At 43.4% G+C, this 25,204-nt stretch overlaps 2 protein-coding genes across 6 annotated transcripts in view; one reads left to right on the top strand and one right to left on the bottom strand.

Annotated features, from left to right (window-relative positions):
- Positions 1-25,204, top strand: part of rnf123 (ring finger protein 123) — a 279,783-nt gene that overhangs the window by 193,128 nt on the left and 61,451 nt on the right. The window lies entirely within an intron of this gene.
- amigo3 (adhesion molecule with Ig-like domain 3) lies at positions 1,895-4,967 on the bottom strand. Its single transcript, XM_074649924.1, has one exon. The coding sequence runs from the start codon at positions 4,859-4,861 to the stop codon at positions 3,221-3,223; it is 1,641 nt and encodes a 546-aa protein (XP_074506025.1). The 5' UTR covers positions 4,862-4,967; the 3' UTR covers positions 1,895-3,220.

Genomic DNA, 25,204 nt, shown 5'->3' with positions numbered 1-25,204 from the left:
TTATTGGAGATGTTTGTTTTTTTCTGTCAGTAACCTGCTACACTGTGACAGCCATCTGAAATCATCTCTGCATCATCTGGCTGTCATTTTGTAGGACAGGGACGAGACACCTCCCTCCCGATCTGATGCTAAAACCAAACTCGGGTGCCGATTCGATATGTATTGCAATTTTTAAGTATTGCTGTTCTACGAGTATTGCGATTCAATATTGCAATTTATTGCGATTTTTGTTAACTTTTTTTTATCACTAAACTATGGGGACTCTTTGGAAAATCTCTAAATGAATCCAGTAAAAATGTTTGATTTTCAGCATGTATGTAGTCAGAGATGTCCTGAAGTCAAATATATCAGTCATTGTCAGGAATTATTTATTACATTTTTTATCCAGCAACCCAAAAATCAAAGAATGAAGACATTTCCCTCACAGATAGTGGTATTTTCTTTTTAATTTATAATGTTTAATACTTCTGCTGAATATAATCCATCAATCTTATTTCCATAGATGTATTTTGTATATACAGTTCCCTTTGTTAACACCTTATTTTGAAAAGCGGACGTAGTCCCACGTGTCTACTTCCTCTAACTTCTCCAAGGTGGTCTCTAGCGCTCCCGTCAGCTCCGTTCTCTTTATCCATCCATGGTCAGCTCCATCGGGGCCGTTTCAATGCAGAGAACACAAATGTCAGTATATGGGTGCTCTACAGTTGTAGCGTCGGCCCATTTGACCACAGAGATGAGAGCGACGGCCGGCTCGACCGTAACGTTACCGCGATATGATAACGTTTCCTGTCCGTGACAGAGTTAGCATGCATCTTTAGCCGTGATGTCTAGCTCTGCTTTTCCTGCAATGTGTGAAACCCAGAGTGTTTCCATCCTTTACTGGATGTGTAGTGTTTACCACGCTGGATTTAACATGGGAGGGTGCAGGTCGTATCCATGCTGACCCTCCAACGGTTTAGACTTTCTGAGGTTTGTTTTGGTAGACGGATACGGAACGGATATGACGTCATGTTACTCAGACTACCACAATAAAAGCGGTAACTTCCTTCTACCTCCACATAGACTCATTGGAAGCAAATATCTCTATTCTGGCATTAAAACATCTGTTTAAAACTCGTAAAAAAAAAAAGAATTGCAATACATAGGGGAATTGATTTTTTCCCCCCACTCCATCATGTTGTCAACAACTACAGACTACTACTACTACTACAACTACTACTACTACAACTACTACTACTACTACAACTACTACAACTACTACTACTACTACTACTACTACAACTACTACAACTACTACTACTACAACTACTACTACTACTACAACTACTACTACTACTACTAATACTACTACTGCAACTACTACAACTACTACTACTACTACTACTAATACTACTACTGCAACTACTACAACTACTACTACAACTACTACTACTACTACTACTACTACAACTACTACTACTACTACTACTACTACTACTGCAACTACTACAACTACTACTACTACTGCAACTACTACAACTACTGCTACTACTACAACTACTACTAATACTACTACTGCAACTACTACTACTACTACTACTACTACTACTGCAACTACTACAACTACTACTACTACTGCAACTACTACAACTACTGCTACTACTACTACTACTACTACTACTACTATTACTACTGCAGAAAGATTAACTGAGTATCTTCATTGTGAAGCTTTTACTTTTTGTTAGTTGGAAAGAAACAAAATCATATTTGATATTTTCCAGCAGAATTTGTTCTGATAATTCAGTGAAGTTGTTGTTGAATGTTTGGAGAACTGTCAGCTGAGTTTATTCACCTGGTCCAGACTGAATGTGGCTGTACGGATACATGCACACACACACACACACACACACACACACACACACACATACACAAACACACACACACACACACACACACACACACACACACACAGACACACTCTTTACACTGTCACATCTCAGTAGCAATAAGAAGGCAGACGTTCACCTGGACAGTCCAGATACAGAGGTTTATTACACACAGGTAAAGACAGGAAGGAGGGGTCGGGGGCAGTGTGAGGGGGGGGGGATGCAGTGAATACAGTGAAGAAGAAGACAGTCAAAACTAAACATGTCCTGATTGTCCCGTCAGTCCTGCCAAAGCTTCATCCCCACATTATTGTCTCAGACAGAGTGAGTAAAAAGAGGAGCATTAAAACGTTCCACCGTCTCCAACTCACCAAACAACGGTCCCTCCTCTGCGACATTTTATTAATTTATTTATTTCCCTTTTGTTTTCCTGAACTTGTGTTCTGACTGATGATGACAGTAATCATTTTCCAGGGGAGAGGAGGAGGAGGAGGAGGAGGAGAGGAGGAAGAAGGAGGGGGATACGACCTTATCCTTTAAATCTATTTTTACTGGCTAAAAGCTCCTCTTCTTCTTCTCTAGCTTGTCTACTCTAACATGTTTCACATTGTGACAGAGCTACACTACGCAGGTTGGGTTGGCTCTAATCAACTGACTGGAAAACAAAAAAGAAAGGAAACACTAAAAAGCTCTACAAAAAGATCTGTTCTCTATATCTCTGTACGAGACAAGAAGGCATCTGCAGCAAATGTTTATTAAAGGTACAAGCCGTGCTTAAAGGGACAGCAGCAGTCCGTGCTCATCGCGGTGGCAGGATAAAACATCCCTGACGTCCTTTGAACTGCATCTCAAACACAGTTTCCTCGCTCACACTTTGAGGCTGTGTTCGCAGCTCCTCCACTAAGTTCATAATCGTTCTATTTTTGGTCTGTTTATAATTCTGACAGGTATGTACTGTCCTCCCTACATCTCTCTTTCCAGTGTGTTCTCCGTGAGCACCGTACCTACCCTGTCAGTCTGCCTGAGCCCGTCCCGTCACAGTGCATTGGTTCATGGCTGTCTGTGGGGCTTAGTGGGGCAAGACCTGGGCAAACAGCAATATATGGTTAACAGTATTCAATCTCTTCAAATTGCACTTCAGTTTTTATCAGGCTGTTGCAAAAGAAAAGAGACATTTTGAAAGTCCAGTATGGGATTACTGGTTTGTTCAGGTCTGGTGCTGGGTGCAGTGGGAGGTGGTCTGGTGCTGGGTGCAGTGGGAGGTGGTGAGGAGGTAACGGAGAAGCAGAGGAAGGAGTGAGTGAGAGGGGATGATAGTGCCAGTCTGTCTCTCTCGCTCTCTGTTAGTCCCGTTGCTATGGCAACATGATGGGAGTGTCTGAGAACATGGAGATGATGGAGTCTGTCTCCCCCGCCCTCTGCTGAGATTGGTTGTGGAGCTTTAAGTGCTGCTCTGCCCCTAGCAGTAAACCTGGACCCAGATGTCCTCCTGGCCCCGCCCTGAGTCTGCCGTTCTGCTGCTCTCTGATTGGCTCCAGAAAGACCACATGCTTGTTAGTACTGACCTTGCGGCCCGGGCCCTCGGTGGTCGCTGGCGGGGTAGGGGTGAGGATGGAGGACTGGACGGTCTCGTTCCCCTGGCTCGGGGTGGCCGTGGCCGGGGTCGGGGCCTTCAGGCAGGGGGGGCAGCGGCAGGGCGTCAGAAAGAGGTACATGAGGACCAGCACCAGGCTCACCACGCAGCCCAGCAGGGTGGTGAATCCGGTGTTGAACGGCTCGTGAGGCTCGCCGTCGTGGTGCAGCACCACGGTCACATTGACCTCCCGCGTCTCGTTGCGCTTCCGCCGCTGATCCAGGGACATGCACCAGTAGATGCCGGAGTCCTCTGCGCGCGCCGCCACGATCTCCAAGCTGCCGTTGGGGAACATCTTTAATGATCCGTTGTTGCCCGGCGGCACCACGTACTCCTGATTGGGTGACACCCAGAGAAAGGTCACGTGCTGTCCGGCGAGCGTGGTCACACAGTGCAGCAGCACCGGCTTCCCTGCATTCACTGAAATACTGCTATTCTGCTCTCTCAGACCCTGACTCATCACAGTCAAGTTGCATTTTTCAAAGTAGCGGCCATGTTGGAAGAAACGCACGGTGCCTCTCTGGATCCCGTAGACCAGGCAAGTGTGCTGTTGTCGGAAGTCTGTCACGGAGGTGAAGTTTCTCTGTTCCCAGTGCCGGAACAATCCGTACATGGAGCACTCACACACCAGGGAGTTGTTGTGAAGGTAGAGTCCTCTCTGCAATGACATGGGTAAGTTTGTTATGTCCTCCAGGGGTAGTTTGGGCAGGCGGTTTGAGGACAGGTCCAGCATGGACAGGTGAGGGTGGCTGTGCTCTTGGATGGAAAAGAAGGGGAAGTCAGTGAGGCGGTTATGACTGAGGTAGGCCTTGCGGAGGCTGCCCAGTCCGGCCAGAGCTCTGCTCTCTACGCGGATAATACGGTTGTTGAACAGCAGCAGTTCCTCCAATCCGGGAAGATCCAGGAAATAATGCCGCTCCAAAACTTGAAGCTGATTGGACGACAGGTCCAGGTGTCTGAGCAGAGTCCCAGAGGTGTTTCGGAACGCCCCCGGTTGAATAGTGGCCAGCTGGTTGTTCGCTAACCGTAACGTCTCCAATCGATAAAGTCCTTCGAAGCCACCCCCGTCCAACCGCTCGATCCGGTTGTGGCTGAGGTCCAGAGTGACGGTGGAGACGGGCATCTCTCTGGGGACCTGATCCAGACCGGCGTCGGTGCAGCTGAGGATGTCCGAGGCACAGAGGCACCCGCCCGCCTGGGAGGAGCCCTGAGACAGGCAGATGGTGGCCTGGACCGGGCTCAGCTGGGGGAGCTGGAGACAAACCAACAGGACGACAACAGACCACCACGACGGCGATGCTGCTGTAACTGCTGGTGCCACCACACCCTGCAGAAAAACACTGCTCCCAGCTACGTACAGCATGATGCCACCAGCAGGCTGTGGGCATCAGCAGCCAGAGATCTGTTTATAGTCTTCTCTTTGTTATCTCTGTTACTAGCTAACCTTTTTATACGTGTGTTTCACATCCTTCATGCAGCAGGACTCATCTCATTTTGACTTTTAATACTAACAGACTTCTGACAAACTAACACATGAGACTGTGAGTACTTGTTTTTCATTTTTACCTTCTTCCAGTCCTTTTACATATGGAGCTAATGTCTCTTCTGCTTCCCTGCTGCAGGCAGATAATCAAATAATAATAATAATAGTGTCAATGTTGAAACCCCTCAGTCTCTAAGACAGAGTTTGTATTTAAGCCGCAGGGCACAAACACAACGCCACTGTAATGCACGCTCGCTCGCCGGGTTTCAATTACTTTTCCAGCTCGCACTCCGGTGCGGTCGTTTATTTTGTGAAACCCGGTTAATGTTGAACGAGGCGATCGCATCCGCGTCCACTTGCCGGCGCGGCAGCCATCTGGAGAGGGCAAACAAGAAAAAAATAAATAAAAGAGGTGGCTACAGAACAAAACGGCAGAGTTTGTGAGGTCCAGGTGTGCCGCTGTAAACAAACAAATCCCTTCTGCTCGGTGATTCCTGTTCAGCGGGGTGGAAGTGAGCAGGTTGAACAAAATCCAACTCTTACCAGAAGTATTTTGGAAAAAGATAAAGTCGATATATGATATATATGCACAGTCAAAGTTTTTTAAAAGTCATCCAGGTGTTGTGAAAAGTGGAAAAAGTGAGGAGGTGCAGGTACGTCATGGTGTTAAAATATTCTCCCTTGTTGTCGTCGGTTTTATTCCAGTCGGAGGAGACATTGTGCAGAGCGTTCAGCAGGACTTCCTCTCACCTCTCGGCGATCCATTTAGCCCATAACTGCACCTTTGTACCTCCAACACAGACAGATGTCCTGATCGGTATATCCCTGTGCCTCTATCTGCAGCTCCTCTGCTTTTTGATTCCTCGTTTAAGCTTCATGTGGGAACTCGTTGTCAGAAGACGTAAACAGACCAGCCTCAGGATGTGCTTTTTTTTCCCTCCAAACACATCTTCAAGTTTCCCACATGATCTCACTTTCTCTCCTCTTCACTCACAGCAGCTCCTCTCATGATGGAGGAGCCCCGTCTTTAGTTGCAGCGTCTCTTTGTTTCCACGCCAAGTCGGGTTTTGTGAATCACGGCCCCGGCTGTCTGCCGCCCACGGCCCGCCCCGAGTCGCAGATTAGATTTTCAAAGAAGTCAGCATCCTGTCCACTTCACTTCACTTCTCTTCACTCGCAGGCAGCGGCAGCGGCAGACACTTGGAGGTTTCACACGCTGCTCCGTTGCTCTCGGTGTCTCCTCCGGCTGATCTGTACACATGCAGCCGTTTCTTCTTCTTCTCTTTTCTTCTTTCCTTCAGCAGTGGGAGGATGAGAGATTGTCATGCAGAGGAGAAATCTGTTAAACATGCAGCTGTGAGCTCTTCTTCTTTCTTTTCTCCGAAGCTCAGAAAAAGAAGGACACAGATGGAGGGAGAGAAGTTATTCCTTCCCCAGATGTGTGTGCATACATATATGTGTGTCCAGATGCGGAGGTTGAGCTGCGAGCTGCTTCCCGTCTCTTCACCGCTCGCTCTCAGCTCAGCTGTGAGCTGTGTCTGCCTCCTCTGGTGCTTTCCCAGCTCCTCCTCCTCTTCCTCTCCTCCGCTCTGGTTTAATCCTCCTCCTCCTCCCCCCTCCCCCCATCCCCCCCCCCCTCTCTCTCTCTCTCTCTCTCTCTCCCCCCTCAGCATCATCCGCCCATCTCAGACCCTCCTCCTCCTCCTCCTCTTCCTGGTCTCCTCTTTCTCTTTTTACTGCTCAAGTCGCTTTCTATCTATTTCTGTTTCTGTTTCTGGCTCTTAGACTTTGTTGTTTTCATCCCTGTCTCTCTCTCTCTCTCTCTCTCTCTGAGGCTTATGCTGCCACAGTGTGAGGGGGATTCTGGAGGAAATCTGGTTGGCCATAGAGAGATGCACATGGAGAAGACATATCTGCAGACATTACAATCGTTGCTTTAAATCTAAATGGACATACACGCAAACAGACACATTTTTGTAATAGTTCTACATGGTTATTAATCTAAATAGCTTTAAAATACCACTTTTTCCACACATGGTTGCAGGTCAGTTTATAAATAATTATTGACAGGTGCAGGACATCATTCTTATCCCCATATTCATGATAACAAGTGCTGCAAGTATGATTATTGTACTTGAAGAATTCATGTTGTCAGCATGTCAGGACAGGTTGTATTCATGTTCCCCAGAGGATGAATCCTCCCGACCTTTGGCATAATGTAAACATTTCTTTCCCCTCGCAGGCTTGTGACCTTCATCAGGGTCATCATAAAACACATACATATGGTAACACTTTATAATAACAATCATTTATAAATGGTGAATTGATAGTTTATTAAACTTAGTTAATAGTTATTTTACTATTAAAGGGACTGTTTGTAAGAATCAGAAATGTCTTGTTGACAGCGACACCTGTGGCCGTTAAGTCAACTAAAGTCAGCGTGCTGTTGCTGGCGCTTGTGCTCGCTCTATATAGACATGAACGAGCATCGCTCAAAACAGTGAGGTGACCCACGGCAGCTAAAAGCACAATATCACTCTATATTTCAGCTGCTTGGCAGTAATGTTAGCTGACCAGACCAAGGTCTCTCCATGAATCAATGCTGATCCTAGTGTTGGCTTTTCCCGCCTCAGCCTCCCGACCGCGGCCGGAGGGAACAGGGGAGACACCGGAGTTTTGATCGGAGATGATAACGTTTCTCTCTGCGGAGCCCCGTCACTTCACAAGACACGGGAAACCTCTGTTGGTCTGGAGGAGCTGCAGCAGTTATTTCTGCACAAACGTCCACTGTACATTCACTAGATATTCTCAGAGCTAAACTAACTCTTCTGCAGTGTGGAGTGTGGGCACATGCACATGAGAGTGGAGCGAAAGAGCGAGAACGAGCGCGTTGTGTGAGTGAAGGCAGGCAGAGGAGCAGAGTACAGCAGAGACTCCGGTCCTGGAGACCAAAGCTACGGTCTCCCCCGCGTCCTCCGACCGCGGCCAACACTGTTTAACAGACGAGCTGCACTAGATACAACCAAGAGGGTTTGGTGCTTCCGTGTAGTTTGTGTTGGAGTCTGAGTCGGAACAGCGTAGCCACACGCGAGCGCACATGGGACACCGACCTGCAATGATTTAGACGTGTAAGAACTTACAAATAGTCCCAAAAACAAACCGTGAAATGATAATTAATAACGTTTACTAATTATTAGTAGTGCTATAATTTAAGTTATTTTATCATTAGTTTGTGTAATATGAAATAATTAGTATATAAATTCTGTATCATAGCTGATGAGAGACGATAACAGTTATATTCTGATTACATTAGTAAACTATTAATCATCAGTTTATTGTTGTACATATAACATTTTATATACTATATTAAGTATTTGTTAGTGAGTACTAAATGATTTGTAAACCTGTAAGATATCGTAAAATATCTATAAACATTACATAGATGAACTGACCAGAAACCAGTTATTAACCATTAACAAAGTGTTACAAATATCTATCTATGTATGTTTATAGATGTTTAAGAGACAATTTATTAAATGTTTAGAAATAATATAATAGATATGGAGCAGAACAAAAAACTGAAAATGTGAAAGACAACCAATCATAGACATCCAGCCACATGTCAGCCAGTGGAGCTCACATATAGATGAGCTGGATATGGGGTCATGTGGCTTCAGGCCAATCCCCAGGGGAGTGTCCGATAAAGGACAGGAGTGACATCATATTTGGTCCGTTGGCAAGAGCAGTGCATCTAAAGGGCAGCAGTTAGAGGTGTGCAGAGGAGGTCTTAACCCCATTTAGTGTGGCATACTTTTATTCTTTTTTTCTGAGAAAGTTCTGCATACTCAACCAGGTCGGCAGAAACAAACGTTGGCATTGTACATTCTGAAACGTTTCATGAATATCAGCTTCATATCACACTCGCAGAAACACTGTCACTTGGTTAATGTTGAGAAATCAGGGCTGTCAATTGATTAAAATATTTAATTGTGATTAATCGCAAATGAATCACACTATTTTTTTTATCTGTTCTAAATTTCCCTTTAAGGGAGATTTGTCAAGTATTTAGTACTCTCATCAACATGGGAGTGGACAAATATGCTGCTTTATTTAAATGCATGTATATATATTTATTATTGGAAATCAATTAACAACACAAAACAATGACAGATATTGTCCAGAAACCCTCACAGGTACTGCATTTAGCATAAATAATATGCTCCAATCATAACATGGCAAACTGCAGCCCAACAGGCAACAACAGCTGTCAGTGTGTCAGTGTGCTGACTTGACTATGACTTGCCCCAAACTGCATGTGATTATCATAAAGTGGGCATGTCTGTAAAGGGGAGACTCGTGGGTACCCATAGAACCCATTTTCAGGTCAAAGGACCCCTTTGAAAATGGCCATGACAGTTTTTCCTCGCCAAAATTTAGCATAAGTTTGGAGCGTTATTTAACCTCCTTTGCGAGCTAGTATGACATGGTTGGTACCATTGGATTCATCAGGTTTTATAGTTTCATATAATGCTACTATCTTCACTCTAGCTTTAAAACTGAGGCGCTACAACCTAAAAATATGAAGTTGAGTTAATGCGTTAAAGAAATTAAACTACTTGGTTATTGTTAGAAAAAACACCATGGTTTGTGTTGAAATAATAATGTAAGGTAACTACGTAGCGTAACTACGTAGCGTAACTACGTAGCATAACTACGTAGCGTAACAACCCAGCGTAACAACGCAGCCTAACAACGCAGCCTAACAACGCAGCGTAACAACACAGCGTAAAAACGTAACGTAACTACGTAACCTAACAACGTAGCCTAACAACATAGCCTAACAACAAAACAAGTGTAAATAAATGATGACCACCCTTAGCTGACTTCCTTGCTGGTTCCAGTTGTTATTGTACCACGTAACTTTCACTAACTGTGGTGGTTATACAACGTCACCTGTTCTGACCGTACAGAGAAACGTCGTCACTCAACATATCTGTGGTTTGCAGAGATGTACGATGCCAACATGTTTCCCTGGTGACTGGGCTGGTATATACTACAAGTGTTGCTGGAGTTTTACCTCTTCACTCCTTTTCCTTTCTACGTGCACCTTCGGAAGGAGGTGAAGTTGTACCGGAAATCCCTCTTTTCTCTTCTCCAAGTTGCCATGCAATGAAACTCATCACCAAATTGCAAACATGCGTCCTATTGATAATGTCCCAGTGTGAGATGACACTTGTTCCCCATTTTGATCCCAAATTATAAGAATGATTCTTCTTTTTTTGATCTTTCAACCCGTCAGATCAGAATATTATATTTCTAGATATTATTCATATGGAGTGGTCAGCGTGCAGTTTCAGACATTAAGGAATGAATATTACGTATTGACATATTTATTATTATCCTCTGTCTTAATCTGATAACGGTTTGCTACCACAAACATGTGGATCTTCTTTATTATCGATTAAATGATATCTCTACCAACGGGCATCTCCACAGTAACAGAAAGTTTAAAGAGATTGAAATGTATCAAAGTTTATACCTTTTATTTAGTATCTCTTGGCATTACTGGCTATTGTAAAATTATAATCCATTAATATATTAAGGTTTAAATTTGATTATGCAATCTTAAATTGTGTTTTTAAAGAGGGAGTATTTTCTAGCTATTTGTGTGTATAAATGTCTCGTTTGCATAATTATTCTTGATAACCTTTATGTAACCTTTAATTACGCAGTTAAAGAAACAGGACGGAGCTTCAGACTCAGTTCAGTCACGAGCAGGTGGAATCCTCTTTAGTTTAGCTCAATGGCTGCTCAGTATACGTTGCTTTGATGACATATTGCTGTTGCATTTTTGAGTGAGTGAATGAGTGTTTTTTCTGCCTCATGAGTTTTTAGCAGGGACAAACCCATCGATGCTAACATAATATCATTGTGTATTGTAGACATCTCTGCGTTATATGTTGCTTATTTCTTTGCACAGCAAGCTGGTTAGAGTGTTCTCTACTCTTCTCAGCATGTCTTTATCTCTGACTAGTTACTTGGCATCTATGTCTCTAAACAGTAGCTGTAAACTCTTAAATATATACAGTATATGGCAGCCGCCTGATTCATGTAGATCCAGAGAGTTGTTTGTTTCGGGGTCAAATCACAGACTCTGAAAATGTTTCTCATCCAAACTAAGCTGAGCCCCTTTGTTTCCACTAGGGATGTCACGAGAACCGATACTTCGGTACCAAGTCGATGCCAAAATTTTAAAAAAGAGACAGTACTCTTTTTCTACAGTACCGAAGGTCCCGTACGATGCCTGTAATGGTCGTCGGTAGGGATGTGACAGTGAGGAAATGTTCTCACCGGTTAATAAACTTGTGACAACACCGGTGTTACCGGTTACACCGGACATTTTACAAGAAAATATGACGGTCAACATGTGCAGAGCGCTGACTCTGATCTTTACCGTCGGTTGGCGGTGTGTCTGGCCTCTCCGGTAGAGTTTTTGCTGCAGGGCTCTACCTGGCGCCGCTGCTCAGTGCACACCGGCCTTGACGGCTCCATCCACCTCACGGCGATTACCTCATTAACGTTATGGTTCCCTTAGAGCATTGAGATTAAACGTGAAATATTGCTAAATAGGTGCGTTTGCTTTTCACTTCGACAACAAATCCTCTGCCAATTCTCGGTCTGTCAACTCTCTCGTCCCGTGTGTGACTCCTGCTGCTCTGAGCTGACGGACCAGATGCGTTCATGGTCAGTATGTAGCGTCCGTTGTCTGACTACCGAGTGATAACATGGCGCTGATATGCCAAAATGAACAAAATGGGTCAATTCTTTTTATTTATTACTTAAAGGCTACATGCCTCTGTTTTTTGTAATGTTAAAATGTTTTTAATAAAAGAGTACATGTTGAATTACAGTACTGGGGATTTATCGTTGTTGTTGTTTTGTTTTTTTATCGTGGTATCGAATTTAGTATTGAGAATCGTGGAAATTCACTGGTATTGGTATCGACTACTAGATTTCCGGAATTGAGACATCCCTAGTTTCCACTTGCTGTTGTTGTTTCTATGGGACACAAACTGGTCACTTCTCAATGCATTGTAGCCAACACATTAATACACTTGAGCATGTTAACCCCTTACCGTTCCACACTCTTTTAAGAAGGGTAAGGGACCAGGGGTTCTTTAGGAGGAGATAGCAGGTCAGCAGTAGATGTCACATAGAAGTGGTGTACATCATCTGAAAGCTGGAAACCTGAAGATCAAATTGAGATGCAGCTCAGCACTGAGTGTCAAGATCTTCTAGTCATTAATGAGAAATAAAGATTGATTAATAAATGAATTAGTCAATTAAAATAAATAGTGAAAGTGTTTAAGAGTGTGGAACACTATGATAGAAGTATATGATGGTCATCCCCATGCTCTGTTATGTCTCATAAGTTGTTACAGCAATTTTTGGTTGATACCATTTGTTACACAGATTTGGTACTAAATTTATCAATATTTTACCACTGGAGAATTGATCAAAATGATCCAAATTACCACAATAAGACACCAAGACCTTGAGGAACACCATAAAAAAAGCCATGCTGTGATTTGGGATCAAAAACTTTTGACTTTTGGAGATTTCTGCAAGAATTTTCTTTTTTTCAGCGATTGAATGGCGAGCACATGTGTTGTGTAAACTGCTCAGAAACCCCCTTATTGTCAATGTAGCTAGGAAAGCCATCCATCCTCTGAATGCTCTAGGTCTATAGTTTGATCCATCCATCCTCTGAATGCTCTAGGTCTCTAGTCTGATCCATCCATCCTCTGACTGCTCTAGGTTTGTAGTTTGATCCATCCATCCTCTGAATGCTCTAGGTCTCTAGTCTGATCCATCCATCCTCTGAATGCTCTAGGTCTCTAGTCTGATCCATCCATCCTCTGAATGCTCTAGGTCTGTAGTTTGATCCATCCATCCTCTGAATGCTCTAGGTCTCTAGTCTGATCCATCCGTCCTCTGAATGCTCTAGGTCTCTAGTCTGATCCATCCATCCTCTGAATGCTCTAGGTCTCTAGTTTGTGGCTGTAAAGTTTCATGAGGCTGTGATTATCCTAGAGGTCACCACAGGTCATTTTATACAGTGAGGTCAATGAAATGTCTCCTATGGGGACTAACATCATCACACATGAATACAGTTGGGCTCATTGGATCCATCAGAGTCCCAGCTTTACACTGATACACGGATCCCAGTATGCAGAAATATTCAAATTTTCAATTTGTATTTAAGTAAATTAATCAGAACATTCCTTAGCTACTTCCATCATCCGTTTATAGAACACCTAAACACGTTCCCTTCAGACGAACAGACAGGATATTCAGGTCGTTGTTATGTAGCTGATCCTGACTGTTTACAGCTCAACCTACCAGGCACATCATTATCATGCTGACTCAGCTCAGTGACCCATCAAAGGTCCATCAGTCACCTGATCAGATCACCTTCTGCACCAGAGAGAACCAGAGAGAGGCATCTCTGTTCCTCTGCCCTCACTCTGCATGGGTTCAGGTGTGTGTGTGTTAGGAGCTGCCTTCAGGTCTTGTTCATAGTGTGTGTTTCATGCTGATCTCCTTTCACAGGGGATTAAGATCACACAGACACACACACACACACACACTCCTCTACACAAATAGACTACAGAATTATTTTAGACAGCACTGAGGAGTTATTAGTGCTGTAATGTCTGTTTGAACTCAGCTATTCTTAAAATGGGAACACGAAGAGTAAGAAACACCTCAAGTTATAAAGTTCATGTCACAAATATACTGTATATATTATATATATATATACATATACATATATGTATATATATGTATATGTATATAAACTGGAAAAAGAAAGTTCGGAAACTTGTGTTTGGTTGATTATTTCTCTGTTGTTACAATGCTAATGGTCATTGTATTTTACATGGTTGGAAAGCCTGTTTATTTACCTTCACAATGATGTCCAACTTGTAAGGATCATGCATTTGTGGGATGAGCAGCACAGCTGATTATGTGGGTAGCGCCCAAGAAAAATTTGACAAAATGCTCTGCCAATGGTAAACAGTGTATTCTCCTGTTGGTGTTGACTCTTGTTTTGAGTTGTTTGGTGGATTGGATGATTGAACTCTCTATCAGTAACAAGGAACAAACAAGACATATTTTACACTTCATTCATTTAATACACCGTCAGGAGCCTCAGTAGCGGTGAAAGATCCATACGCAGCCACAACAGCCTGGCACCTCCTCCTCATGCTGGTCACCAACCTGGTCACATGTTACTGTGGGATGGCGTTCCATTCCTCAACCAGGATTCGTTGCAGGTCAGCCAGCGTGGTTGTGTTGGTCACTCTAACACGCACAGCACGCCCAAGCTGATCCCACAAGTGTTGAATTGGGTTGAGGCCTGGACTCTTGGCAGGCCGTTCCATTCTCTCTACTCCCACATTGTGGAGGTAGTCTGTGATAACCCTGGCTCTGTGGGGGTGAGCGTTGTCTCCATACTTTGACCCTGCCATCCAACTTTGGCAGACAGAACCTGGACTCATCACTGAACATGACTTTCCCCCACATGTTCAGGTTCCATTGTCTGTGTTGTCGACACCAGCGCAAACGGGCCTGACGGTGAAGGACAGTCATTGCAGGCTTCCTGGTAGCCCTATGAGAATACACTGTTTAGTGAGGGCGGCTGTGGCTCAGAGGGTAGAGCAGGTTGTCCACCAATCGGAAGGTCGGTGGTTCGATCCCCGGCTACTCCGGGTCACATGTCGATGTGTCCTTGAGCAAGACACTTAACCCCAAATTGCTCCCGGAGGCATAGCCATCGGTGTGTGAATGAGTATTTAGATTAAATCCTGATGGGCAAAGTTGGCACCTTAGTAGCCTCTGCCATCAGTGTATGAATGGGTGAATACTGACATGTAGTGTAAAGCGCTTTGAGTGGTCGGAAGACTAGAAAAGCGCTATATAAGTCCAAGTCCATTTACCATTTACCATTGGCAGAGCATTTTGGCAAATATTTCTTGGGCGCTACCCACATAATCAGCTGTGCTGCTCATCCCACAAATGCATGATCCTTACAAGTTGGACATCATTGTGAAGGTAAATAAACAGGCTTTCCAACGATGTGAAATACAATGCCAATTTGCATTGTAACAACAGAGAAATAATCCACCAAACACAAGTTTCCGAACTTTCTTTTTCCAGTATATATATATATATACATTAGGGATGTCAATAATTAACCGTTAACTGACATTAAGCATTTTAATCGATTAACCCTATCGGTTAAAATAGAAATGTTAAGACTTCCGGTTTGGCGAATGGCGGAGTAGGCAGCAAGTCGGAAGGGCTCTGTCATCATTCGACATTTATTGGACATTTGTTATCTAATTCGCCCGTCTATAGCTCGGGTGACCCACATCTAAGACTGTCCTCTGATCTGGTGTCCACTGTTTTGATTAAACATGGGAAAACCGAAAGGTAAAAAAGGCGAAAATGGGGGCGACGGCGGAGAAGATGGCGGCTTAGCATCTGATCTGCTAGCTAGCAAGGACTCCGCGCACGGTGACAGTGGCAATAACCCGGCTGTATCTCTGGCTGATATACAGAAACTGCTAGCCGGCATGGAGGAGCGAATTATTACAAACCTAGCAGCGCAAATTTCATCCAACCACGCTGCTATTGCCAGACACGATCAGACAATTCAGGCCATTGAAACGTCTATGAACGACTACCAGGGGAGAATAACTACGCTAGAATCGATCACCAGCAGCCTTGTGAAGGAGAATGAGCAACTGAAGCTTAAAGTCGACGACCTCGAGAACAGATCCAGGAGGTGCAACATCCGTATTACAGGCATACCTGAGAGAGCTGAGGGCACCCAACCTACCTCTTTTATTGAATCCTGTCTGGGAGAAATATTTGGTGCCGACGCTTTCCCCCGTCCAATAACCGTGGACAGGGCGCACAGGGTGGCCATCCAGAGGAGACGAGATGGAGCCCCTCGCCCCTTCATAGCCTGTATTCACCACTTCCAGATGAAGCAGCGGATAATGCAACTTGCACGAGAGAAAGGCCCGCTTTCCTACAAGCGCTCCGAGGTCCACATTTACGCGGACTACAGCTCTGAAGTAGCCAGACGGAGAGCTGCCTTCACTCCGGTCAAGGCCCAGCTGAGAAAAGCGGGGTGCCATTTCAGCCTACTCTTCCCTGCCAAGCTCCGGGTGACCGTGGATGGAACCAGGCTCGAGTTCAATACCCCGGCGGAGGCGGCTGTATTCCTGGAGAACAGACACCCTACTACGGCATAAGACGCGAACCGCAACTGCGAAGAAACACCCCGGGGACATCACTTTTTCTTTTTCCTCCTTCATTTCTTTTTTTTTTTTTTTTTAAACCTGGGTTATAGACTGGCAGCCGGTGAGTGATCCAAATTGCTGGATAACTAAGTTGATCAGCACTTGAAACTAAAAGACGCTTTCCTTACGTTGTTATTAATCTCTTAATATATAAGTTACCAGGTTATCAGGAAACAAAGACGTAATAGAGTTAACATTATGAACCATTTATCGCGGAGTGTGTTTATATATTTGTTCCAGCTCCCGCTGACCCTTTTGATATCAACATATGCTGAATAATGTTACCTATCGGTTTTTCCTTTTGTTAAACGCTCTATAGATGAACACGGTCTGACTAGTCAAGTGTTGTGTGTGTACCGTGAGTATTTAGGGCATAATACTTTTCATTGACTATGTTTTTACATTGATAAAAGTTTGTTAAGGGATAGGATATCCCTGTGCTGTCAACGTCGGCATAACTGGCGCTGATCTTGTCCGCCTCAGCCCGTTACCGCTCTCTTTTCTCTCTCTCCCTCCCTCTCACGAGGCATGCACATGTATTTGTTTACATACTTTTTCTCCTTTTATTATCTCGCTGACACACAGAGCTGTTGATTGCTCATATGGAGTTTGGTTGAGGATAGTTGTCACTGTATTATTGTTTAGACACTTAGAAAGTAGTGGTATTCCGAGTTTAGACTCATTGTTATTGTTTTTATGTTTCATTTGATCAATATCTCACAATGACAGAGTTTGAAGTGCAGGGTAGAACCAAGCACAAAGTGAATGACTTTAAAAGGGAAAGGGTTTACGGGTCCAGTAGGTAAGATTATACCTTTATTTATCTGTTTTATTATTATTATTTTTTCTCTCTCTTTCTCCTCTTTTTTTTTTTTTTTTTTTTCCTCTCTTTCTCTCCTCCCCCACTATTGCTCTCTGCTGTTACTGCTGTACATATCAAACAGGACATCACCTTTTGGCTACCACATTTGAATATTCTTAGACTGTTATAACTCCACCAAGTTTATATCATGGAATGTAAAAGGGGTCAATAATCCAGTTAAGAGACTAAGAGTTATGTCTCACTTGCAACAACTGAAGGTAGACGTGGCATTCTTACAAGAAACTCACCTTCCTAATGACAGTGTGGCTTATCTTAAACGAAATTGGGTTGGTCAGGTGTTCCATTCTAGATTTAATGCAAAAGCCAGAGGGACGGCTATATTAATAAATAAAAACATTTCTTTCCACTCTAAAGAGATCATTAGTGATCCTAATGGACGTTACATTATTGTTGTCGGACAGCTCTTTGCCAATCCTGTGATTTTAGTGAACTTATATGCTCCTAACTGTGATGACAGTGATTTCTTTGAGAAACTATTTTTGACAATACCTAATCTTGACAAGGGGTTTCTCATAGTGGGAGGTGATTTCAATCTTGTGCTAGATGTCACCTTGGATAGGTCATCGAGCTCTCCCCAGAATCTCTCCAGGTCAGCTGGAGTTATACATGATTTCATGAGCAAAGGCGGTCTTTCAGACATTTGGAGGTTTAGGTCCCCCCACACCAGAGCCTATTCATTTTTCTCAAACGTGCATCGCACCTATACCCGTATAGACTATTTCCTACTCGATAATAGACTGTTGCCTAAGGTTAAGACGTGTTCATACACCAGTATTGTTATCTCTGATCATAGTGCCATCTTATTCGATTTGGAACTTCCAAATCGCCCCCCTCAAAACAGAATTTGGAGACTCAATCCTATTTTACTATCAGACGACAAGTTTGTTCAGTTCATTTCAACCCAAATACAATTTTTCTTAGAAACAAATGCCTCTCCAGAAATATCGCAAGCCACATTATGGGAGACTCTTAAAGTGTACCTCCGAGGACAAATTATTGGTTACTCCTCCGCAGTCAAGAGGGAAAAACAATCCAAATTATATGATATTTCTCAACGAATCCTAGATATTGACTCAAAATATGCCCAATCCCCGACACCTGATCTCTATAAAGAACGTTTAGGACTACAAACTGAATTTAATCTTTTATCCACTGATGAGGCAGTACGCCTCCTCTTGAAATCCAGACATAAGGTCTATGAATTTGGAGATAAAGCGAGTAGATTATTGGCAATGCAAGCTCGTCAAGCAGCTACTGCTCGTTCAATCACACAGATCCAGTCACACACAGGAGATATGTTAATAGATCATGACGACATAAATACAACTTTTTTACAATTTTATTCTAACCTCTATACGTCGGAATGTAGTGATGATCCTGGTCTCACACACACCTTCTTTGAAAACTTGACTATTCCCACTGTGTCAGAAGAACACAATGCCAATCTTTGTGCGGACATTTCGATCTCTGAAATCATCATTGCCATTAAGTCTATGCAAAATAACAAGTCGCCTGGCCCTGATGGCTTTACAACTGAATTTTATAAAAAGTTTTCACTTCAATTGGCACCATTCCTTCAAGCGATGTATAAAGAGGCACTCTCCACAGGAATTCTTCCTTTGACCTTGAGACAGGCCTCCATCTCTCTTCTAGCAAAGAAAGATAAAGATCCAGTGCTATGCACATCATATCGCCCTATTTCTTTACTAAATGTAGATTTTAAAGTGTTATCCAAGGTCTTAGCTAAGCGTCTGGAGTGTGTTGTTCCAGATATTGTTTCGCCTGACCAGACAGGCTTCATCCAGGGCCGGCATTCTTATTCAAATTTAAGAAAACTACTCAATGTTGTCCACTCGGCCCGGCCTAAGTGTCCTGAGGCAGTGATTTCGCTCGATGCTGAGAAGGCCTTCGACCGGGTCGAGTGGAAATACCTTTTCTTTGCTCTCCACAAATTTGGCTTTAAAGACGAATTCATTGCCTGGATCAAATTGCTGTATTCCTCTCCCCTTGCGGCTGTTATCTCTAATAATACTCTGTCGAGTTACTTCTCCCTTGGAAGGGGGACAAGACAGGGGTGTACCCTCTCCCCTCTCTTGTTTGCATTGGCCATTGAGCCCCTAGCAACAGCACTGCGACATTGTCAGGACTTTAAGGGCATATATCGAGGTGGGCAGGAGTTCAAAGTATCCCTTTACGCAGATGATCTGCTTCTGTATGTCTCTGATCCAGCACTATCACTCCCCTATATTTTGGATACCCTGAATACATTTGGAAAAATCTCGGGTTATAAATTAAATTTACAAAAGAGTGAACTTTTTTCTTTAAATTCTGAGACAGACGCTCTCCCTTCTAGCGTTTCCCCCTTTAAAATAGTCAGAGAGGGTTTTAAATACTTAGGAATTGAGGTCACTCGTTCCTTCCCGGCTACTTTCACAAAAAACTTCTCTGCTCTTCTTAGTAAATGTAAGCAGGACATGAACCGTTGGGAATCTTTACCTTTGTCATTGGCGGGGCGCATTGGCTTAATTAAAATGATAGTTTTACCAAAATTTTTATACCTTTTCCAAAACATCCCCATCCTAATTAAAAAATCATTTTTCAAAACACTTGATAAAAGTATTATCTCTTTTATATGGGGGAATAAGCCTAGTCGGATCAGCAAGACTCTTCTCCAAAGACCAAAGCGCTCAGGAGGTCTAGCATTGCCCAATTTCCTTTTTTATTATTGGGCATGCAACATTCAGAAGTTAATTCACTGGTTCGAAGACAAACCGATTACAGAAAAGGCAGACTGGGTCCAGGTGGAGTTCTCATCATGCCAACACCACTTGGGCTCGGTGGTCAGTGCAGCCTTGCCCCTTCTTTGCAACAATCTGAGTTCAAACATAATAGTTAATCACTCTATACGAATATGGGCTCAGTTTAGAAGGCATTTTGGTCTGCAGGGGACCTCTATCCTCTCCCCCATTAAGTCTAATCACATGTTCATTCCTTCCTGTACAGACTCTGCATTTACCTTATGGTTTGATAAAGGTATTAGGTCAATCAATAATCTATATGTGGAGGGTACCTTTGCATCTTTCTCTCAGTTATCCCAAATTTATGACCTACCTAAGAACCATTTCTTTCGTTACTTACAGATCAGGAGCTTTGTACGAAAGATATTTAACTCATTTCCGGATGAACCCATAAAATCGCATGTCGACCACCTCCTCGAACTGACTCCAGATAGCAGAGGATTCATATCCCAGATTTATGAGCTCATTAACAACATCAATCCACGCTCTACTGAACATTTAAAAAAGGCCTGGGAATCTGATTTTGGAGTGGTTTTAACAGATGACCAGTGGGACACTGTCTTGGATTTGGTACACACATCGTCTACGTCAGCTAGGCATGGCTTAATACAACTGAAGATCGTACACAGAGTTCACTTTACTAATGCAAGATTGGCAAAGATCTATCCAAATGTTGATCCTCTATGTCCTCGATGTAGAGGCCAACCAGCAGACTTAATGCACATGTTTTGGCTATGCTCGAATCTCTCCACCTTCTGGATAAGTATTTTTAAAGCTTTTAGCAAAATGTTTGGAACCCAATTCGACCCGGACCCAATTTGTGCCCTCTTTGGTTTAATACCAAGGGAATCCAGCGCTCGTCTACCGGGCAAGGCCTGTGTGGTCGTTGGTTTTACTACACTCCTTGCGAGACGTTTGATTCTCCTAAAATGGAAACAACGCACCCCTCCATCCTTTTCTCACTGGGTCAAAGAGGTTATGTATTTCTTAAAACTAGAAAAAATTAAATACACCCTGAAAGGTTCCTCTCAAACTTTTGCTAAGATATGGAGGCCCTTTTTGGATTTTTATGACTCTCTGCAGGAACCCCTTGACGAAGAGTAGAGTGGAAAACATGAACGTCATATTACAGTAGTGAGCAGCCCCCCTCCACCCTCCCCCCCTCTTTTTTCTCTCTATTTTATTTTTATTTATTTATTTATTTATTTTTTCATTTATTTATTTTATTTTTCTCTCTTTATAAGTTATTTTCCTAATTATTTCTTCCCCCTCTCTTTTGTTTATTGTTTATCTTTCCTTCATGCAACTAAAAGTATACTGTAACCTGTGACCCTATGGGTGGGTGGGTAGGGAGGGGGATAGGGAAGGGAATTTGGACTTAACTCTGTAAACAGATCTGATGAATGATATTTATTTTGTTTGATTTATACATGTTTCTGTATCTATTATTTTTGTGGGATAAAATCTGTGAAAATCAATAAAACATATTTACAAAAAAAAAAAATAGAAATGTTAATAATTAACTCAAAAGCTGAGCGGCTCAGAGGAGCGACTCGTCACTTTAAGGAGAAAAGCTGGTCCACCTTAACAGTCCACCTTAAGAGGCTAGCCGGAATTGCAGGATACAGGAAGTTGGCTCCGGTCTCTGTCTCGCTTGAGCGGAGCGGAGGAGTTGTAGTTTCGTAGCATTTATTCACCAACAAATAAACTGTACACACACTGCTACACCTACGTTCACAGCTAGAACGCCACCGACAACCTTACACTCATCGCCAACACACACACGGTCTGATGGAAACTCACTAAAGTTACGCAGACTATGTGTGCGGCAGCGAGCACGAAGCCTTCGGCAATGCTAGAGCTGCTAACGTAGCACAAATACACACACAGTTTGTTGGACACTCTCTAAAGTTACGCCAGGCAGACAGACAGCTGACAACCTGCTAAACTAAACTAAATATGTGGTGGAGACTTTTACTGGGAAAGTAAGTTCGCAACACTACATGCAGCATCGTAGCTGCTAAGTTAACGCTCCCGGACGGTGAACTGGAGACTCCCGTCAACCAATATCTGTTGTGCTCCTGCAGCTGGTACATGCTGCATGCGAGGTACAAATCTTGTCGGTTAACGGTTAATAATCGGTTAACAAGGGTCGATTATCGGTTAAGACATTTTTCAAAACGAGGATCCCTTATATATATATATATATATATATATATACATATATATATGTATATATATGTATATATATATACATATATATGTATATATGTTCAAATCATGTAGTTTTGGTTCCTCCTGCAGTGTGGATGAGTCACTCGTTCATCTACCATCATTTCTAAGAGTGTCTTCAGTTCTGATATTTTTGGGAAATAATTCTGAAGCTTAAGAAGGTTCATAAGATCCTTCTCGTCCCTATCACCGGCAGTGTTTTTCAGCTCTTCCTGGGGAACCCTGAAGCCAGGCGTTTCCAGGCCAGACAAGATATATAATCTCTCCAGCCAACCCGTTCTCACTCCCAACTCGTCAAATACCACAGTTTGGTCGGTGCCCCTCGGCATCGGAGACCGACGCAGCCTTTAGCGACAGTATGTGACAAACCGGACTTTCAACTAACACTTATGTAAACCCACCCACGTTATTCAACACAAACACAAGACTTTCAACCAGGAGACCGCTGTTGGTGTCCCGTGTGAAACCAAAAGTAACTTTTACTTATTTTGTCACGTCAGTCTTAAGTCACGTGACTTGTCGGTATCGTCAGTCCCGTGAGTCGATAGTCAGTGAAGTTAACATCAACCACGACCGTTTTCTAACCCTAACTAAAGTTGTTTGTGTTGCCTGAACCTAACTTCCTGTGAAAACGGAAGGTCATTTTGAAAGGACACTATGCATGTAACGAGCTGATATTGACACACCGTCCACGGTCCGTCCAAAAGTAACGCAAGAGGGGTACTACCCCGCGTGTCGGTCTCCGATGCCGAGGGGCACCGACCAAGCGGTGGTGTTTGACGAGTTGGGAGTGAGAATGTGTTGCTCCAGCGTGTTCTGGGTTGACCCCGGGACCTCTTATGTCGGTATCAGACTACACAATATTTTTGTCTTTGACGATGGTCACCATGTCAGATCTAACGATCACAGCGCCAAAAAATTCTTGGAGTGTCTTGGTCGGGTGACTGGCAAGACTACACGTATGACCACGACCAATCACGGCACGTCATACTCCTCAATCATGCGCAAGTTCAGAGGTCTTTGGGGAGACGGTTGAAGCAACTGTCAATCATGGCAACAGAAGCGTGTGTGTGATGCTGGCGGTCTTGTGTTGCGAAAAGAAAATTAAAAGAAAGAAGAAAGGGTTGTGGATGCACTCCTGGGCTGTCCATACTTCAGTCAGTTTGGTTGTCCCACCTGACAGCAGCAACCTCGGCATCCCTCCTAGGCGTGTCGAGACGAAAAATTCTTACAGGTTAGACTTTTCCTAGGGGTGTCGTGAGGCGTCCCAGACTACTGGACTATGACACACTACACGAGATAAGAGGATTGATTTTCGCACACGACACTCATTTATTGTTCCCGATCCCCTACGACGGCCGTGTTGGGCTATAATCGTCTGATATCGTGTAAAGGAAGGCGATATGGCGTCCTGATCAGATGTTGAACCACCTCACCACTTTGTCTTTTTGGAGACGAGGCCCAGAATGAGTGTTAAACACTAACTACCAGTCAGATGGGGGTTAATATTAATGTTGTTTTCTAAGTTTACTTGACTCATGCTCATCCATCAGGTGGTAAAAACAGGGAATATGGTCACTTGGTCTGGTGCGCAGGATTGTCTTTTTCCTTTTCTTAGACATGTCCCTGTGGTTTATTCAAGTGTCCATTTTCTTTTCACCGTTCACTCATGTTTGAGTCATTTTCCTTCGCTCCATGTATAATGAGCCGTGTCAATCTAAACACTTTGCCCTTTTGTTGGTTCATAATTAAAGAGGGAACACAATGGACTCGTGGTTGACTCGAAACACAGCCGCTGACATTTTCCAGCTCGTAAGGTGTGACTCACTCTGCTCTTCTTTTCAATGATTTCTATCACAAGATGTTCTTCTCATCTTTTTCTGGTCTGTGTGGAGGGGAGAGGCGAGGTAGAGGAGGAACACAGGATGAAGGATGGAGAGTCTCTCTGTGTGAGGTGTCATGGCTGCTGTAATGAAAAGGTCAGAGTAGATAATACCGGAAAATGTCACTGTGGTTCCACGGCGGCCCCTCAGGATCCCTCCTGTGACGGACACAGATGACCTATCGGCAGCAAATACACTACTGTTCAAAAGTCATCTGTTATCTGGATGTTTTTCTCCTTTTCTTCAATAGTAACTCTTTTAACAGATCAAAACTATATAATTCAGACACCAAATGTATTATTTACATATGAAATAGTTTTGGCCCCAAAAGAAGAAGAATGAAATGATTCAAACTTCCATTTAATCGATGTGCCCACAGTGTTGCATAATGGGAGAGTACGGTTGGAGCTTGAATTTGTTTTCCGATCCAGAAAAGCGTCAGTGACCCTCGATCAACAACATCTATTTGTAAAGAGGACTTTCTACATCCTTGAATGAAAGTCCAATCAGATATATAGAGTAGTCCTCTCCATACTCGCAAACCTTGAGACCTCAAACATAGGGAGGATTTTAAAACCAAAGCGGGAGGGTCTGGGGGTCCTCCCCAGATAAATATGAGTTTCAGAGACTTTGTTTTCTGCATTCCGGTGACTTTTAAAGAATGAAAATAACAAAATAATAAGTTCACTGCAACAGCATTTTTTGTTAAATACTTCTCAAGACCTTGAGGAGCACCATAGAAAAAGCCATGCTGTGATTTGGTTTCAAAAACTTTTAACATTTGCATGTGATTATCATAAAGTGGGCATGTCTGTAAAGGGGAGACTCGTGGGTACCCATAGAACCCATAGAACCCATTTACATTCACTGATCTGGAGGTCAGAGGTCAAGGGACCCCTGTGAAAACGACCATGCCAGTTTTTACTCGCCAAAATTAACTCAATTTATGAGCGTTACTTAGCCTCCTTCCCAACAAGCTAGCATGACATGGTCGGTACCGATGTATTCATCAGGTTTTGTAGTTTCATATTTTTACCTTCACTTCACTGAAC

The sequence above is a fragment of the Sebastes fasciatus genome, chromosome 1, assembly GCF_043250625.1.
Source record: "Sebastes fasciatus isolate fSebFas1 chromosome 1, fSebFas1.pri, whole genome shotgun sequence".
NCBI classification, from domain to species: Eukaryota; Metazoa; Chordata; class Actinopteri; order Perciformes; family Sebastidae; genus Sebastes; species Sebastes fasciatus.
This window is presented reverse-complemented; position numbering and strand designations above follow the sequence as displayed.

What these genes read in the sequence shown, in the direction of transcription:
- amigo3 (XM_074649924.1), bottom strand. Translation starts at nt 4,861, where the DNA reads ATGCTGTACGTAGCTGGGAGCAGTGTTTTTCTGCAGGGTGTGGTGGCA.